Source organism: Etheostoma spectabile, chromosome 7 (genome assembly GCF_008692095.1).
Source record: "Etheostoma spectabile isolate EspeVRDwgs_2016 chromosome 7, UIUC_Espe_1.0, whole genome shotgun sequence".
Lineage (NCBI taxonomy): Eukaryota > Metazoa > Chordata > Actinopteri > Perciformes > Percidae > Etheostoma > Etheostoma spectabile.
The window spans coordinates 27,430,266-27,449,582 of NC_045739.1; the positions used below are offsets into that span (position 1 = coordinate 27,430,266).

The following is a 19,317-nucleotide window of genomic DNA, read 5'->3' on the forward strand; positions in this document are numbered from 1 at the left end:
TCAACTGGACCTTATTTACCTACTGTATGTTTTTGTGTGCAAGTGACTGATGTGAACAACAATCTTTTAAATTGGTCCAATATTGAGAGAGAACGCTGTGATCCGGCAGCCACAAACCGTGCTATAATGTAATCCTATGGGGCAATTGTGCATTGTCGATTTTGTCAAAATGTGCTGTTTTTGACAGGCTCATGTTGATAATGTAAGTGTCTGTCAACATTATGAAATGATCCCTACAGACACAGACCTTCATTTTTTTTTTTTTTTTTAGCTACAAACAGCTCTGAGATCGCTATTGCTAAACTCACCAGACTCCATTTAAATAATCAACACTTTAGCGTGTATAGTACCAGTATATTTCCACATGTAAATGGGTGCATTAAGGGTTTACTTAAAAACTAAACCAGATTGGTAATTGTTGACACAGTGGGAACACAAACCAAAATGACTTTTCATAGTTTTATTTTGTATGTGTCGACTTTGAATGAAGTGTATTTACGATGACGAAATTGCTTTTTATTTCCATGGAGTCTGGTGGGTTTGGCAATTGAGATTTTGGGGATGTTTTTATGTTTAAGAAAAAGGATCTTACTCTTTCTGAGCTTGTCAGTGGCAAATCAAGCACTTTTGTGGACGTAAATGGAAGGTGCGCAATTGCCCAATAACTTACATTGTAGCTTGTTGTGCCACTGCAGACGGCAGCAGTCTTGCTTAATACTGGACCAGTGTCAGATTGTTGTTCCCATCAGTCACTAAGACACTAAAACATGGGGAAATAGGGTCCAGTTTGAAGAGAAAAAAAAACAAAAAACGAAGTTACTCTTAAAGTGTTGTTCTCTGTCCCTTCCTTCATCCCCATGATCAATCTGAAAAAAAGATCGGTTAGCAGAGTTCTTCTTCCCTTGGAGGGCTGAACCAAAGCAGTGAGTCCTCGAAGAATGAACAGACCTGCAGGCCCGCTGGGAGGCTTCAGAGCTCTGCAAGTTTTTTTTTTTTTTAAGGGGTATTGCAAAAACCTGGGATGCCATTGAACACACACATCATCCTGAATGAAGATGGAGACCTGGAGAGTAATCCTAAACCCGATATCGGTCAGTGAGTGACAAGCGGTTAAAGGATCCGTGTGCGTTCACTGGCATCAACCTTTGAATCCAAAGACCACGTTTTGATAAATTGCTTTGAGTTATCGCTCCTAGAAATCCAAAAGATCATTTCAGCCCCCACTTTAAGTTCATCACTCTTCTTTTTCTCTCTCTGGTTTTCTGCTGCATATATCTGCTCTCAGTCACAGCTGTGCAATTCTTATCAGCACCGGGTTGGGGGGGTGGGGGGGTGAAACGTCAGTGCTTGCCGAATGCTAGCACCTTTTCCATTGATGGCTATGTTGCCGGCTGATACATCTCTCAAACAAGGCAAATGTTTAGAGCAATATTACAGAGGGTTATTAAGAAAGCGAGCGAGGCAGACATCTTATTTCACAATATGACAATATTGTGCTTCTGTTGCATGACATGTTTAATCTTAAATTTTTGTATTGAATGTGTGAAATATTATTTTAGCTTATGCAGACAGTGGTGGAAGAAGTATTCAGATCCTTTACTTTGGTAAAGTTACTAATACCACATTGCAAAAATACTCTTACTGTTACAAGGTCTTGCGGAAAATGTACTTAAAGTAATTAAAATAAAAGTACTCAATGAAGAAAAATCACATTTTATAAACTGCATGTGTTTTGTGTGTAACAATCTAAATTTGTAAAGTAGCTAGTAACTAAAGCTGTCAGATGAATGTAGTTGAGTAAAATTTAAAATAATTCTCTCTGAGATGTAGCGGAGTAGAAGTACAAAGTGGCATGAAAAGAAAAGACACAGAATTGTCAGTACAGTAATTGAGTAAAGGTACTTAATTAAATTCCACCACTGGATGCAGACCCGGGAGTACATACATTGTTGCTCAGCTCGAACATTTTCTTACTTCCCATTGCCTGTTTCTCAGGTTCAAAGGACAAAGTAACCATTCCAACCTCAAGCTTTCCCAGACTCTCGGTATCTGACGGGCAGTCGGCTCCAGCCTCTCCATCCTCTGTCACCCTCTCTGCCTCGGAACTGTCTCCATCTTCACCCAAAACAACCGCCCCTGAGGAGTTCTCCAGGGGGGATCCCAGGGTGCCGGGTTCCCCTGGCGGTGGGCAGGAGCATGCTAGGCAGGCTAACAGATCAAGAGGACAACAGCTCTCTCACCAGAACCAGAAGCGCACCACCAGTCCCAGCACCCACACCAGAAAAACAAGCAGGAGTGACTCCAAGCCCTCTAGTCCCATGCGAGCATCTGAAGGTAGGCCAGATCACCAAGAGCGCTCTCAGAGCCCCAGGAAAACCGAGCAACGCCACGGCGGATCCTTGGAGGATATGGGGAAAGACAGAAAACCCCAAGGGCAGCAGAGAGACCACCGCTCCTCTAGCCCCAGGAAGAGCTCCAAGAGGGAGCCGGACCCCGCTGTGGCTCTGAAAAACCTGGAGGAGCCCCAGAGCCCCCGGCGTCCAGCTGGCCAGCAACCCAGCGCTGCCTCTGGAGAAGGCAAAGACTGGAGGTACAAGGAGGAGGATGCGGCCTCCTGGCAGGAGAGCGGAGACAAAAGCTCGGGGACTGGTGAACGCAAGAAGAGCAAAAGGGCCGAGCAAGAGGCAGCGGCACAGAAATCCCACTCCCAGACTCACAGGGAGAGGGCAGGTCCGGATGCCGATAGTGGCACCCTGAGCCGGAGGAGTAGAAGGGAGAAGGGGGATAAGGAACGTCAGGAAAGCAAGTATCATGGGCCACCTGAAGAAGGGAACAGAAAGGATCCCAGAGGTTCAAGCAGTAGCATTCAGGACCCCAGCTGCAACGGGACCACCACCAGCAAGAAGGCTCCCATCACCCCCGGTCCGTGGAAAGTTCCCAGTTCTGCAAAGATCCAGTCCCAGGCGGACACAACCTACGCAGATATCTGATACCCATCCAGGACTCTCTGCGACCCTTAAGAAAATGCTGAGCCACTAAAAGATGTACTTTTGAGGATGGAAGGATTTTTATTTTGTAACACTCACAGACAAAGCAAATCACTGTGTAACCAGCAACATGGCTTCTCATTGCTTCGGATTTTTTCTTTTTTTTTAAAACTTTTTTCACCCAGTTTGCCTCGGTCAGTTGGCATCCAGCTGCTGACAGGAGTGTTTGTACCGTGCGAAGATGCGCGGACGTGCGTGTAACAGGTTGGTTCTGAGGGAGATTTTTTTGGGATGTTGCACTGAAGTCTATTTTGTGCCAATCAGAGACTCCAGTTATGAAGAAGCTGCTCCGTATTGCACTCACTGTGAAGACCGTTTGTGGGTAATGAGATGTACTGCTCTCCCTGTCTACCCGCCTCGATGAAGGATCCCCACTTTTATTTTTTGTCACTTTAAAGTTCTGAGACAGTCACTCCGCTTTTCTTCCTCGGCCAGATTGATTCACCGCCGCTGTCGCTAGAAAGTGAGGCTGCTGAGTTTCTCTTGAGGGTGAAACAGTGTCTTCTACTGTCTGGTTTTTCTTTTTCAAGAGCTAGACTAGAATTGTGAACTGTATGGGTGACTGTATTCGTGCACATTAAACCTGATATCATTAGCCTATCAGAGGGTAGACAGACTACCCCGGAGCTTTATATGCATCAATCAGCAGACCAGATACTTGTGGTTATAGTTCTAATGTTTGTTACATGTGTGTTAATATTAAAAAAAACATAGTGTAATTTATTGAAATTATATGTGAGCAAAAACTGTTAGTACACATATCCATGTTGAGTCATTTCACTTTTGATGTGGACTTAAAGGACCATTACGGCAAAAACTGAACCTAGGGGTTAATAACACATGGGTACCAAGTCGACCGTTCTCTGGAATAAGTTTTCATGCTAATCGAATGTGACCAGTATTAGCGCAAACCGCTAATTAGCTTGTAGAGCTAGTAGCCGGGGCATTGGTAGAGTAAAAAGAAATAACTATATCTATAGCACTAACAAGGCTCAAAATAGCACCACACTTCCATGGTAGCATGATGAGGGTCCCGGCCTGTAAACCCAAGCATTCAGACGGCGTTTGTTGGCGTTACTTTACCCGTGCCCCGACTACTAGCGTCACAAGCTAATTAGCGGTTTGCGTTAAAACTGGTCACATTCGATTAGCATGAAAACAAATCCCAGAGAATGGTCGACTTGCTACCCATGTGTTATTAACCCCTGAGTTCCTTTTGCACCGGAATTGTCCTTTACTGCTGAAAATAGAATGTGTAGATAAGCCCAATCATCTAAAACAATAACACTATGAAATCTATGCATTCTATTTCTAAGCTCGAGCCTGATTCATGATGTTGTCTACTGTTAGCAGCTCTGTATTTTAGATCCTCCGGCTATGTGTGTATGTAGGCCTGTGTCTTTTTAGATAACGCATATGTAGCATCGACTGTACTTAATCCAAAACATATATTATTTAACAAAATGACTACGCATATATTGACACATACTTTAGATGAGTAACATAGCTTGATTGTAAGAAGTGAGACCTCTGCCTTCAACTTAAATGAAAACTTTAAGAGATATTTGTATTTTTCTGATCACAGATGTAGGCACAAAACACATCCCTTTTCCCTCATTCTAACCTCCAAATCTATTTTTGATCAATTTGTTTTTAGTACATAACCCGTAATGTGAGAAAAATAGAAATGGTCAATTTGTTTATTGTTAACAAAATCTTGGCTTTCCTGTTTTCTTAGTTTTTTTCCTTTATAAATAAAGCCAGGCTCCCTAAGAATGCAGTTATGTTTTCCACACAAGGAGGGAAAGTCATCACAATATGCTTCCATTTAGTGGTTGCACACAGTGCATAATGTGAAAATGGCTTGACTGCTTCTTTGGGAGTCTTATTTAAAATTGCTTTATAAAGATTATCAAATTAAACAGGGATTTTAAAGGTGCTCTAAGCGATGTCACGCGTTTTTTTAGGCTAACACATTTGTTGTCACACACAGCAAACATCTCCTCGCTGTCTGCTAGCTGCTTGTCCCCAAAACACACTGTAAAAAACATCTCCTCACTATCTGCTAGCTGCCTGTCCCCAAAACACTCTGTAAAAAACATTTCCTCACCATCTGCTAGATGCTTGTCCCCAGAACACGCTGTAAAAAACATCTCCTCACTGTCTGCTAGCTGCCTGTCCCCTGAACACACTGTAAAAAATATTTCCTCACCATCTGCTAGCTGCTTGTCCCCAGAACACACTGTAAAAAAGTATCTCGTCATTATCAGCCTGTCCCCTGAACACACTGTAAAAAGCCCTGTCCTCTGTAGACAGCCCAGGCTCCACACACGGCAACAAAAACAAACCGGCCAACCTGCACCACCAACCATAAGAACCAGTGTTCCAGCGTTCCAGACAATAACCGATAAGAAGGAATTGGAATAGGGAGCTGGGGGGGGGTTAGTGCGCGGAAGCACTGTAGGGAGGGAGAGGCAAGCTAGCCTCGTTTTCTTTGAAAATACTTTGAACGTCAACAAGAACCAACGTCACCCAACATCGCTTAGAGTATCTTTAAGTCCTAGATGGAAAAATATATATATATATGGAGTACAGAGACATCTAGTGGTGGATAAAGTGCTATTCACCAAATAGTCATTGTTTGAACCGTAGCCTTACCAGCCTGTTTAAGGATGTACAGAAGAAACACATGCATTGGTCTGTGAATCCACTTAGTAATTTATTGTCCACTTTGTTGTTGATATGATGGGCTACGGTAAAATTTACTGTTCATGCCATTACCGTGTATGATACTGTGGCCTTGCATTGCTCCAACACACACACACACACAAATACACATATATATTATTTTAGTTTTGACATCATGGTAGTTGTAAATGTTTATAAATTGTACAGCACCTGTATAAATAGTTGCCTTCATGCAGAAAAAAACCCCTCTGTAAATCGTTTCATTATTTTTTTAAGGGAGCTTAGAGGAAATGATATACTGTAAAATGGGTGAAAAGAAATAATCTGGTCATGGCGTTCTGTTCATGCACTGATGAATAAAGGTTTACTGAATGAACATGACTCAAGTTTTTGTTTTCTGTGGATTCAGAGAAGCAAGTATATAGCCTATTGATCCTGCACTTATCTTTGGTAAAACAATCAGACAGTATAACGGCCTGTCACAAGAGTCCCAGGTTCCTTTTTGGCTCATGAACAGTTTATAGTGCAGGGTCTGCAACTTTTGAAACGTTAAGTTGAAAAGATAGGATCCCCTTTTTTCAAGTCGGCCTTAAACCAATAGTCAGGTGCCTATTTAACCCTTGTGTTGTCTTCCCGTCAAAATTGAAGATCAACAATGTTGACGCTTTTTATTGAGGTTTTTAACTTTTTCTTATGTTTTTGTCCCTTTTTATCACTTTTGATGCTTTTTTTCAAGTTCATTTTTTGATGTTTTCTACACAATTAACTTCAGTTTTACAGTTGATTTTGGAATTTAAGTTAATTTTATTAAGTCAATAAACCTCATTTGAAGGAAATTATACCTAGTTTTTGAGTTAGAAAAGCAGACACTAGGTATTATTCAGACTAAAATGAAAGGAATGGATGTTGATGGATAATCACAGACTGGAATATGTCAACTTTTACTCAATACTATTTCAAAACCACTTCAATTTGTTTTTCAAATGCTGTAAAAATGAATAAGACACCCCAAAATTAATGAAAGTAGAGATTTGTACTTGGCAAAGTGCATGAATCAATCATGTTATTTTGGGTAGTTAAAAAAAACATTGATATAGGAAAACGGGTCAGTTTGACCCGAGGACAACATGAGGGATAAACATTGAAACAAGGTTTTGCTTGATGCTGTCACTCATCCCAGTAATTCTGGTCTGATTCTGGCCGTTTAAAGGTTGTTTCCAATGTAGTGATGAAGAAGAAAATCCCCAGTCCTGCATTAATAGTTTATGAGAGACTAATAGGCTATTAGTCGGCTTCTTTAGGCCAGCTTAGCAGCTCAGTCTGTAGGGAGGGGGGTTGGGAACCGGAGGGTTGCTGGTTCAGGTCCCTGTACGGACTTGCACTGCCAAGGTGCTCTTGAGCAAGGCACTGAACTCCCCTTACTGCTTGGGAAGGGCTTTCCAACAGTCGCAGCCCCCTCCCTCTGACAGCTCTCCATTAGTGCATGTATAGGACCAGAGCATGTGTCTGTATTTCAGGCCCGTGTTCTAACAACAGAGTGAAAAAATTGTAGCAATAAAAAGTATAATTTAAATCTAGACTCATATTGACTTCCAATAAATGCTGAAATGTATTTTGCAAAGAACGAGGACTTTGGATTTTGTCCCCTATTACTTACACTGTAAGCACACTAGGAAGGGATTTCTTATAACCAGGTACAGCAAGCAGACCTGTTTTAAAGACCCGAAAGAGAATTCGGGAACCATTTAAGACAGCCTTGAAAAATTGTGAACTCATCCTTTAACATAAGCCAGCCTCGTTTGGTTCCTCCAGAGAGTATTTAAGTAGCCTATGTGAAGTTGAGTGGAAATATTAGCTTGTTTTGATCTGCTTCACATTGATCACGACTGTATAAGCGGCGAAGCACTGCCTCTCGTGGCTGTGACTATAAATAAACCATGACGTCAGCTGAGCAGAAGTGAGTGCGTGCGTTGCCGCACGCAGTCAGCACAGAATACTCTAATTCCCGTGTAGCTTTGCGATATCAATGTACTACATAACCCACAGTTCCACATAGTACGCGTGCGCAAAAGACCCAGTATACTGACATGAACTACAAAATTACGGCAGTTGGACTACAATATTTCGCGCACCTGCGCAGTACGAACCCGAGTCCTTTTAAATGTACTGTACGTGCAAAGATGGCAGCTCAAGTCGACTTGCTCCGTGCCAAAGTAGAAGAAGGAAATGTGAGGATAGACAGTCTGGAGAAATTAATTAGAGAGAGGAAAAAGAAGAAAAGAAGGGAGCTGTCGCTGTCCGCTGACAAACGGGACAAGTGTGTGAAAGAAGCGAAGAAAGTGAAGCTCCGTCAGGACCCACGGCAGCAACACGCCGAGCCCCGGACCCAGCAGCCGCATCTGCTGCAGCAGAACCCGAAAGCCCACAAGTTCAGCGCAGATAAACACGTCCTGCCCAGCCACCCCCACCACAACCATCACCACCACCACCACCACCACAACCGCAGTCTTACCAATGGTACGAAGAACCTGCAGCCGACTTTGGCGCCTCCTCCTCCGCGGAAGGTACCGCCGGAGCAGCAGCAGAAGAAGAAGCAGCGAGCGGTGCTCCCCGAACCACCTGCGCTCTTCACTCTCACGCCTCTCAAAACGGTCAAGGCCAAGCCCCAGGAATTCAAAGAAAAAACCCGGGATAAAGACCTGAAACTGAAGCTGAAGAAGGAAAACACCGAGGCCAATGTGAAACACGCAGAACTGAAGAAAAGCAAGGGTGAGTTTATATGTTATACATACAAAAAGGGGGGGCTGGGTTCCTAATTTAAAAATGGAATGAATAGCCTATTTTTTTTTTTTTGATTTTCCCACAGGGGTGTCCAGGGAAAACATAAGTCTTTGACAGGTTGCAACAGGTTCACAATGTTCCCTTAATATGTTTAGTAGGCTGCTGTAACAATTGTGTAGCCTACAATTAGTGTTTTGGTAGCAGATTCCAGTAAGTTTTACCTGCTCTCTAACAGATGAGGCTCACTGTAGTGCCAAGTGAACTACATATCCCTATATGCTAAATATGCTGATAAAATCTCATTCATGTGTGGCCTGTGGCCCGGTGTCCGTTATTTGAGGGTGCATGACAATAGATAAGCTGGGTAACGTATGTACAATAATAATAATAATAATAATACATTTTATTTATAATGCCCTTTACATTTCAATTGAAATCTCAAAGCGCTACAGTAGCAAGGAGTTAAAAACAGTTTCAAGAATATAACAAAATCAACAAGCAATAATAAAACACCATGAGACTAAAATTAAAACAATGACTGTTAAAAGGCCTTTTGAAATAAGAATGTCTTTAGGCCCTTCTTAAAAATCTCCACAGTTTGTGGGGCCCTTAGGGTCTCTGTGAGTGCATTCCAGAGCCGTGGGGTGACTGTTTGGAAGGCCCTGTCTCCCATAGTAGACAGTTTAGTCCTTGGTTGGTGCAGGAGCGGAGATTACGTGAGGTGGTGAGTGGGGTGAGAAGTTCACTGAGGTAGGTAGGAGCAGATCCATGTATGCATTGGTGGGTCAGGAGACAGTGTTGTTGTAAGTGTGTGTGTAGCATGCCTATATGAATCAGCATTGCTAAATGAATGAATTCTGCATTGTTTTTGGAAAATAATCAGATGTAGGCTTTAACAAGGTTACAGAGCAAAATACCCTCTCAGTTTCCCCTCACTATCTACATGTACCCTGCCCCTCTGACCTTTACTTATTCCTGTATCTGTAGTGCCAAAGCCCCACAATGAGAATGGCAAGTCTCTTACACTGGAGGAATATCTCCTGAAGAAGAAAAAGAAGAAGAAGAAGCACCGTGAGGATGAGCACAGTGGGAAGAAGGTCCGATACATGCACAACAAAGCCGTTCAGACTGTGTGTGCGGGGCTTGGAGCAGATCTCAGTGTGCCCGTTTGCCCTGATCCACCTCTGCCTGGCACCGTGAAGCACGACAGCAACTGCCAGCCTGGCAGAGACACTATCGAGAACCACCAACCCTACCTCCACGCTCTCAAACTGGGACACGTCCCCTTCCTGTCCCACCAAGACCACTACATCCGCAGCTCCTGCATCCAGACAGGCACCTGGTGCGGACGCTTCATGCACGAGGAGAGGCAAGCCAACGGCGGGGGATCCGTTCTGCATGCCTATGCTGACGAGATAGCTTGTCTTAGCCCGGCTGAGATGGAGTGCTTTGCCCAGGAGTTCCTGGAGTTGGCCTTTGCGGAGAAGCCTCGCGGTGCAGCCTTGTACGCCTTGGCAGTGGTGCACAGAGCAGCCGCCTTCCTGCCCGACTTCCTGGACTACTTTGCCTTCAACTTCCCAAACACACCAGTCAAAATGGAGATACTGGGCAAGAAAGACATTGAGACTACCACTATTGCCAACTTTCACTCTCAGGTATGTTAAAAGGCAACTGGTCTGTGTGCCTTTTGCATTGCACTCTACAACACCCGCACTTTTATCACAACCAAATACAGGATTCGCTTAGCGTTGTTCCTGAACAGCTCAAACAGTAAGTTTCTTTTTTGAATTTTAAAATGTAGGGCTGCAACAAACAACTAGTTGACATATTCATGCTTGTTTTGTCGAACCAGCGGCCAGAAACAAAAAAGAGTTTCAGTTTACCATCATAGAAATATAAGAAAACCATCTAAAGAAAGCAAATGTTCCCCGGAGACCTTGCGCTTAAAAATCTTTCAAAAATGACTTAAAATGACAAATCATGTAGTCTAAATCGTAAGATATTGTTGATAAAGTAGACAAGAGTGCAGTGGCATAGAATAGCATGTTGCAATGTCATAAATGTAATTTAGGCATCACAGGGTCCCTTCTAGTCAGAGCTCATATTGCATTTTGAGAGGAAAAGTGGTAACAATGCATAATGATGGAGAGACTTTTTAGAAGAGGAACTTTAAAATGAAGCATTAAGGATTTTTGTTACCTTGTTATATTATTGATAAAAACTTAATTGATTTCAATTAAAAAGCTAAAACGAATCTACATTAGTAACTTAGTTCCCTGTGGTGTAGACATGGCATATGTTAAAAAAAAACTGCAGTGCGTTTGGAGCGTGTTTGCCACCCAGTAGTTAGTTTTTAGAGAGATCTAATGGAGTGGCTTTTGCTCCATGAGTTGTACCTACAGTACCATCACTGTCTAAGAAAGATGGCAGAGGAAGAGGGGCAGTGGTGGCCTACAAGTTGGAGAAGCAAGCTTGTGACAGACCCGTCGGGACCGGAGGTCGTCGGTTCAATCCCTAGACCGACCGGACGAATCTGGGTGTGGAAAGTTACAACCCTGCAGAAGAGAGGCTTCCTCTCAGTGAACCTGCCCTGAATAAAAAAGGGTTAAAAAAAGAGAGAGGGGAGAAACAGTGTGCCAGCATGGCTGCATGTGTAACGTTTGATCTTCCGAGAACACAGAGAGAGCTCAGCTGGTTTCTGTATATGCATGGTAAGTAGACCTAGCTTGATCATTTCACCATGGGGGGGAGGTCCAGAGAATACACTAATGCGTTGAGAACAGAAGTATTGCACTGAAGTTCTTTGTTGTATCTACTGCACTCTACTGGGCTCAGTGCTGTATATAAAACGGCATCTTGTAGGCTTATGGATGGAAAATATATTATGAAAGCAGTGTTCACATTCCTGGATAATGACTTTATGCAGGAAAATCTCTGCAGCAGTGATTACAGTCTGGCACATTTTCTATGCAGTTACCTACACATTGGTACAGTAGTTGTTAGTAATAATAAAAAAGGAATCTGCATATAATGTAAAAACTCCCAGGCTGTGATGTGCAGCTTATCTCCCAGACACACTCATAAGCATGTAGGCATCCTATGGATTTTAAGAGGATCTGTTAGGCATGATGTGTTGCTGTAGCTTCTTCACAGCCAAATTCTACCTCTGGCTTAAAAGATTATGTCAGAGAAAAGTAATATTGTAGGCAACGTACTGCTCAAAGCACTATGACATCAGCAAGATTTTGGCAAAGCAATAGCAATAACTTGTGTTGATTGATCCACATACTGTGTATGTCTATTTTCTAAAGGCATACTACCAACTGGAAAAAAACTGTTAGCATCATAGCTTTGTTAAAGCGCCCATATTTTGCTCATTTTCAGGTTCATAATTGTATTTTGAGGTTGTACCAGAATAGGTTTACATGGTTTCATATTCAAAAAACACCATATTTTTGTTGTAATGCACATCTCACTTCTATACTATCTTTGTTGGGAGTCACACATGTGCAGTAGCTCGGTAAGATCCCATCAGCTAGATAACTCTTTCTCCAGCTTTGGTCAGTCCAAGGCAGGATTAGCTGGGAGACTTCTTCTAGACGAGGGCCACTTGTGGAATACCTGCAGAACAGGGACAGGAAGTAGTTCTTTTGGAGATTATGGTCAACTAGTGTGTTGTAGCAGTGTTTTGCCATTGAGAACAAGCTAGCATGTTGCAGTTAGCCACCTCGTCTCGGCTAGTGACGTAGAAAGCCGTGCAGATTTTGACCAGCTGCCCAGGAGACTGAAGACAGAGGACATTCAGAAACCGGATCTCACTCAAAACAGCATGGATAGTTTGTATGCGTGTGGAAGCAGCAGAGACACAAAATAAAACCCCAAATCCCAGAAAAGGTTATTTGTTTTCAAAATATGGGCTCTTTAAAATAACCGATTCTCCAATTACAATCAATCTTTGAGTGATCTGATATTAATTATTAAAGTCCTGTATCGATCTTTTAATATATGCCTTTCCACCATGGGTGTGGTGAACTGTTCCCCAAAAAGTAGGTCAATTAATGTAAACATTAACCTGGTGCATTCTAAAAATAGGTTAGCATTGTAACTATAGAATAATTTTTTGCCCTTTTTTATTTTCAACCTGTCCCTTTTTTATATATTTGTATAGTGTCTTTTAGAGGCTTGTTTACATATTTATTCAGCTGTTTTGCGCTTGCACTGATAGTTCTGCATCCAATTCTGGTCGTAAATGTTCAATGACAATAAAGACTATCCTATTCTGAAATTTCCCTAATCTAATGGATATGGAATCGGGACCTTGTGAATTGGAATAGAATTGATTTGGGAAAACAATGGCAATACTAGCCCTAATAAGCATAGAGCTTATACTGTATACACCATGAATTAGTGTGTAGGGCCGACTGGGACGCATTGAATGACATAGGCTGTTCCTCCTGTCCTAGGTGAGCCGGACTTACTGTTCAGGAACCTACCGGTCTGGACCCATGAGGCAGATCAGCTTGGTGGGAGCTGTGGATGAGGAAGTTGGAGACTTTTTTCCAGAGTTCCTTGACATGCTGGAGGAGTCGCCCTTTCTCAAGGTTGGAAAAAAGATTTATTGCTATAGTTTTTATGAATATTCTAAGGACCATATGGGGGTCGGGGGGTTGTACTTTTGAAATGTTATGTAGTAAACCCCAGCACAGCAGTCACAGCAGGAACAATGTTTTTGGGCTGACTTCCAACTGATTGGAGGACTTAAAGGTGCAATATGTAATACTGACAGCTAGTGTTTAAAATAGTTACTGCAATACAAATTCAAAATACTGGAGAGAGTCGTCTCCCCCGCCCCCTCTTCTCCAGACTCGAAGTTCACGTTGGTTGCCAGGCTGAGACCGCAACAGCCACAACAATGTTGCTAGACGCTTGTCTCACACATATTACTTCACAGCACAGCGGAGTAGCTAATGTTAGATGCTGGCTATATGACTGTCATAAAAGCCTGTGCTTACGCTGAACTATGTTTCCAACTAACAGACACACTTCCTCGCCTTAGAATTACAGTAGGAACTGCTAAAGATTCCACGACCTCGCCGTCCTTTTCCACCCAACTGAAATACACACTTTATAAGCTTATAATTACAGCAACAATTGCTAAACACACTGCTAACTCACGGTCCTCTCTTCCCAATTTACAGCCCCCTCTCTTGGCTTAAAATGACTCACCGCTGTCGGCTACAGGCTACGGGCCGCTGTAAACGCTGCGTGGCCGCTTGCCTGGTCCTCCGGTGACGTTAGCAGTTAGCAGGGTTAGGCATGGCGGCGTTAGCCAGGACCAGTCGGGATCACTTTACTGGCTCTTAATTTTTTTTGCGAGTATGTAAAAAAACTGAAGTAGCCTACTATAGCGATATAATTCTATGTGAGTACACAAATGTTGGAATGACGTAACATACCCGTACCTAGTAGCCGTGATAAATTGACCTGAAGCTAATGCTTACCTGTTCAGGAGGAAATTAGCCAACTCAGCATCTCCAATATTTACCTGGGTGTGTTAAGTCTCTGGTCACGCAGCTGTTAGAAACATGTTGTTTGTTTTTTGGTCGGGTAGAATCTATCTCCGTTGATCTTGTTCATTTGCTTGCTGCTTTTATGGCTGTGCTAACGTTGTAGCTGTAGCGAGCTGGGTTTATGTGTTTACAGATATATCTGGCAACCCGGCCTGGCTGTCAAACTGGGCAGTTGATAACAACACACAGGCCAAAATACAAACATAAATTCCGTCACGGAACGGAAATTACAAAAGGAGAAAATGCTAGCATTAGCATTGTTGTCAGAAAAACTTGTATTTCAACGTTGCTTAATATCTGATGATGCATTGGGGTCATTTTGGATTTTTTTACAGTAAATCTATTACATATTGGACCTTAAACTCACGGTGCATCCATATCCTGTGCATCCACCTCTAGACCTCAGGACTGAATCACTTAATATGCTGCATTCAGTATGTGTCTCTCTGGAAGATCATTAAGCAGTACATGTACCACACTCCCTAATAACTCCATTGCCAAACGCAGCGACGGTGCCTCTGCTAAATAGTCTCGGGAAGGACAATACAGTAACACACAATACAGTAACGTGAGCTATTGAAATCAGCTGATACATGGTTAAACCTCATTAGCTCTAACCAGTGTATCTCCGTGTGTACTTCCTCAACAGCAATCCCACCAATTGGTCCCAGTTAGAGAGTCCCCTAAACATATTTGCTGTAAATATTTACAGTTGTTCACTGAAAGAACCAAGTGTAATTGCATGATCCAAATTTTCTTCAAAACGTTTTTAGCACTTAGCTTGCTATCTCGATCATGTTTGTTGTTGTTGTTTTCCTAAGGGTACAGACTTTGAGAACGTCAACACACAGAGAGATGAAGATGAGGGACATCCATTGCATGTCCATCGCCTTCAGGCAATGATTCTGGAAATGTACTTCCATTGATCCAGACTATACTTTGTGGGTGTGTGTGTGGTTGTGTGTGTGTCCCTCTTGCCACAGATGACCCTACCGTGGGGAAGCCTCTCCAGTCTGAAGCTGGACTGTCGTTCTCAGAGTGACGATGGGCCCATCATGTGGGTGCGACCGGGCGAACAAATGGTACCCACCGCTGACATGCCCAAGTCTCCATTCAAAAGACGCAGGTACTGTACTGCCCCAGCTGCAAAGGCAACACATGAACACAATCCCAGAACCACATGATAGAAACAGAGTATACATATACATATACAGAATATACATAGATTTATGAGTTCAGGTATGCTTGTGAAAGTGTAGCCTAAAAACCCCACACACGCATCTAACCATCTTTTTGTCTAGGTCCATGAATGAGATCAAAAACCTCCACTACCTGCCGAGGGCCAGTGAACCCAGGGAGGTTCTGTTTGAGGACCGGACTAAGGCCCATGCTGACCATGTAGGCCAGAGCTTTGACTGGCAGAGCACCGCTGCTGTTGGGGTCCTGAAGGCGGTGCACTTTGGAGAATGGTGAGTGTCTATTGATATGTCTTAACCTAAAATGTTGGGACGCAGTCATTAATGTTGGCAACGACGTAATGTGTTGAGAAACGCCAATGCAGTACGTCTGTGTCTTTTTACGCGTCTTTGTAATGTGTTACAGGAACAACCGGCCTCGGATAACCAAAGATGCGGTGTGTTTCCAGGCGGGGGACTTCAATGAAGTTGTCCAGAGGCTGCAGCTGGATCTGTACGAGCCCCCAGTATCTCAGGTACATTCTCCTTTAGGATGTGTATGTCAGAGAAGATCTCCTTGGTCCCCAATAAATTACAAAGTCGCTAGTGTGATGAAGTCAAAATGTAGAAGACTTTCTTCAGGAAAGATGACAGAGTGGCTGGTGTGATGAATCAAGACTTTAATTCTTGTTGCATAAGGGGGAGACTGAAGTTAATGCTTCTGCGTTGGTGTGTGCGTTGATCTCTTTACGAGAATAACAGGGCTGGTGTGTCTGTGGGGAGTGTGTGGTAGAGCTAGTGAGAGAGTGACAGCTACCGACTCTAGAGTCATAGTGAGATACACAAAGTGGGAAATGTGTAGCAGGAAAAGTTAACCCTCTCCTTGATTTCATGTTGTTTATGCTAGAAGGAGAACCAGGAAATGAGTCGGGGGAAATGCAGTGCGACCAAGCCACGGCCAAGCGAACATTGAATTAAACGTAAAAGGCAGCCCTAAAAAAAGGCTTAACAGTTACACTTAAAAGTCCAGTTTTTTTTACTGATATTCTCTTCTCTAACAAAAAAAGAATGTCTTTTGTGATACGTCGAAGCCACGGCCTGAAGTTTTGTTTTTTCCCTCATAAAAGGGGAAAAACAGGATTGATCTGTCTCTATGATCCTATCCTGTCTTAGTCATGGTAGCCTACTCATGGACATTGCTGTAGTTGGGGGGCCCGCCTTGATAATCCAGCATGAAGGCATCAATTCCTATCCTAGGCTGGGACACATTCATACAGTTTGATGAAGTACTAATTGGACTTTAACTTTTCATTGCACCTACAATAATATAGCTGTCCTCAATAAAGGTCATCCTGTACATCTCATCTGCGGTTTTCCCTGCACCCACTGTGTGTGATTGTGTTTATGTGTGTGTGTGCGTGAGTCAGTTGCGGGGGGAACGGAGCAGCAGCGAGCCGACAGACTTAAAGCAGCAGCAACTTTACTGTGAAAAGACGTTCCAGCGTACATTAATGTTAAAATATGTCCATGAAGGCAGGACGGTCTTTCGCTGTACGTTTAGTTGGTAAATGTGAGATGTTTGAGTCGCACACGTCTCGTCTTCATATCAGAAACACAGAAAGGAATTTGACCCGTTCTCACTCCCGCTTGGTCGGTGGTTGCACGTGGGACTGCAGGGATTGTCGTGAGGTAATGAAAATGCTATATAATAATAAAATTCACCCTCATTTGGCGGGTGGCCGGGTGGTCGGGTGTTAATTTCAGACCCTGATCTCAGCCTAATGCAATGTGTTTGTTGCGCCAGTTGATATCGCAAAGACGATAAATGAACGATATATTGTGCAGCCCCAGTACAAAGATCTAAAATCTCTCTCTGCACAAGTTAATTTCCCACACTTCACATCACATCTTAGTTTGGCCATTCTACTACAGATAGCATCTCCTGCTAAAATGTTAAACATGAAACGAGTGTGTGTCTCCGTGCAGTGTGTCCAGTGGGTAGACGATGCCAAGCTCAACCAGCTGAGGAGAGAAGGCATCCGTTACGTCCGTGTCCAGCTGTGTGACGACGACATTTACTTCATCCCGCGGAACGTCATCCACCAGTTCAAGACGGTGTCTGCAGTCTGCAGCCTGGCCTGGCACATCCGCCTCCAACAGTACCACCCAGAGGGGAAGGACAGGGAGGAGGAGCAGCGGCCCAGTGATCTCAGCCCCACCTCAGGGCCATTCTCCTTCTCTTCCCCTGCCAGGCCTGAACCCACCGTAACCCCCTGTGCCCGGCCACAGGGAGACAACACCCAAGGGGGCGTGGCCAAGACTGAAGAACCAGAGTTCCAGAGGCCTGCAACACCTCCCCAGGAACCTCAGCCGGCCCCTCCACAGCCCACCAAATCTGCTCACTTACCCCCAAGACACCAGAATCCCCCCCTTTCCTTTGAACCCGTCCACTCTGGATGTACACCTTCAAAAGAGCCCAACCTTCCAAAAGCTTCCGGCCACACAGCGGGGTTCCCGAAATGACCCCCCCCCCATCTCTGCCCACCGCAGAGGAGCGTATGAGAAGGAATCGTCACTAACACTGATATCTGAGTCAATCACACTTTTTTTTTTTAAATCTTTTTTTTAAATCTTTAAATGTTGATAAAATGTTCCCGTGAGTTTTCAGCCAAAGGGACTTAATGGGACTATGTAATACATTTTGTTCTTTTTTTGATAGCACCTGAACTCTCTATTGTCTCATTCAGAAGGTGTGTATCATGTAAAGAAACTATTTATTTTAGACTAATAATATGAGTTGTCACACTAAAGCTTGATATATGGTTCTGCGTTGAATCTACGTTGTACTGTAGTTAGATGTACCGTATTTACGGACCCCCCCCCCCCCTTTCAATTCTTCAGCTGTCCTGACAATAAAGGCCTAAAAATGCCCAAAAATAATCTTTAAAAAAAAGAAAAGCACAGGATAGACACTTTGTTTCTCCGTCTTCACAGCTGGAGTCGGTACTCACGCCGAAGCTAATCCCTTTCACTCTCTCTCTCGCTTTACCACACACACACACACACACACACACACACACACACACACACACCGGCTCTGCTATTCTCTTAAAGAGGTACGCTAGAACGACGCAGACACACTAGCTGGATCTGCCACACTAGGAGTGTAACTATATATCAAGCTTTACTGTAAGAGACCCATTTTAATGTATTTTCATGGCTCCGCTGTTTCTTGAGTTATGACGTCTGTGGCAGTTAGAATGATTGTTTACATATATAATATATGTCTACTCTGGAAGCATGATATTTACTGTTCTATTCGTTTCACTGACAGGGGCATGTATCTTACCCAGAGGATACAGACTACTTAGTTTAATAGATTGAGGACATTGTCTTTTGTCCGTAACGCTGGGCCTTTGTCATTTAATATTAAATTTCCTGGATTGGTTACAGCCAGATAAAAAACAACATTGGTTTGAAACTTGGGAGCTTAAAATGATCCAATTAAACTAAAATATATATAATAATATTATTATGTTATAATAATATAAAAATGTGTCAGCTTTATAAGTTGTTTATACGCTTCCCTTTTTCTTACTGTTGATATTGTATTTGATTATTTTTTCTTAAGACTGAGCAGAACATATGAACACAGGTTCATAACCAGTGATGAATATTTAAGACTATTATGTTAATGTACGAGCGCCTCCAAATGACAAAGGAATTATGGCTATTGCACTAATGCAATAGTGGTTTCAATCTTTTCTTCAGGTGTGGAGTATGTTTTCAAAATGTGGAGTGTAAATATGTTGATGTTACAGCCGGGAGCATGTGAATGCTGTCGCTGCACTACAGTCATTTTCTCAATGGACATGAATTCATTCTCATCTTTGGTTTTGGCTGGGGATGTCTCTATGATGGGGGATGAAGGCATCGTCGTAGTGGGTTACTGTGGTTGTATGTGAGTGTAATGGTGTGATACGGCAAATTCCTGTTTCTTTTCTCGTAGTTGCAGCAAAGTCCGAAATAAAGAAGAGGCCTACAAAATGATCCAAG

General features: G+C 43.1%; 2 protein-coding genes and 1 long non-coding RNA gene across 6 annotated transcripts in view; 2 read left to right on the forward strand and 1 right to left on the reverse strand.

Annotated features, from left to right (window-relative positions):
• The window catches only part of magi3a (membrane associated guanylate kinase, WW and PDZ domain containing 3a), a 195,290-nt gene extending 190,644 nt beyond the window's left edge, over positions 1-4,646 (forward strand). For 2 of the 4 annotated variants that reach the window (XM_032519891.1, XM_032519892.1), the window contains exon 21: positions 1,996-4,646. In XM_032519891.1, the coding sequence (XP_032375782.1) occupies positions 1,996-2,990 (995 nt within the window). In that variant the 3' untranslated portion in view covers positions 2,991-4,646. The remainder of the gene's footprint in view (positions 1-1,995) is intronic. The other 2 variants (XM_032519894.1, XM_032519893.1) reach the window with 2 other exon arrangements.
• Positions 809-14,774, reverse strand: LOC116691978 (uncharacterized). Its single transcript, XR_004332600.1, has 3 exons — positions 14,640-14,774; positions 13,428-13,434; positions 809-819 (listed from the first exon to the last, which is right to left on the reverse strand). It is a non-coding gene; the product is annotated as an uncharacterized LOC116691978 (long non-coding RNA).
• Positions 7,861-18,688, forward strand: rsbn1 (round spermatid basic protein 1). Its single transcript, XM_032519897.1, has 7 exons — positions 7,861-8,504; positions 9,504-10,171; positions 12,980-13,117; positions 15,070-15,212; positions 15,388-15,555; positions 15,689-15,797; positions 17,248-18,688. The coding sequence occupies exons 1-7, from the start codon at positions 7,916-7,918 to the stop codon at positions 17,782-17,784; spliced, it is 2,352 nt and encodes a 783-aa protein (XP_032375788.1). The 5' UTR covers positions 7,861-7,915; the 3' UTR covers positions 17,785-18,688.
• The last annotated feature ends 629 nt before the right edge of the window (positions 18,689-19,317 follow it).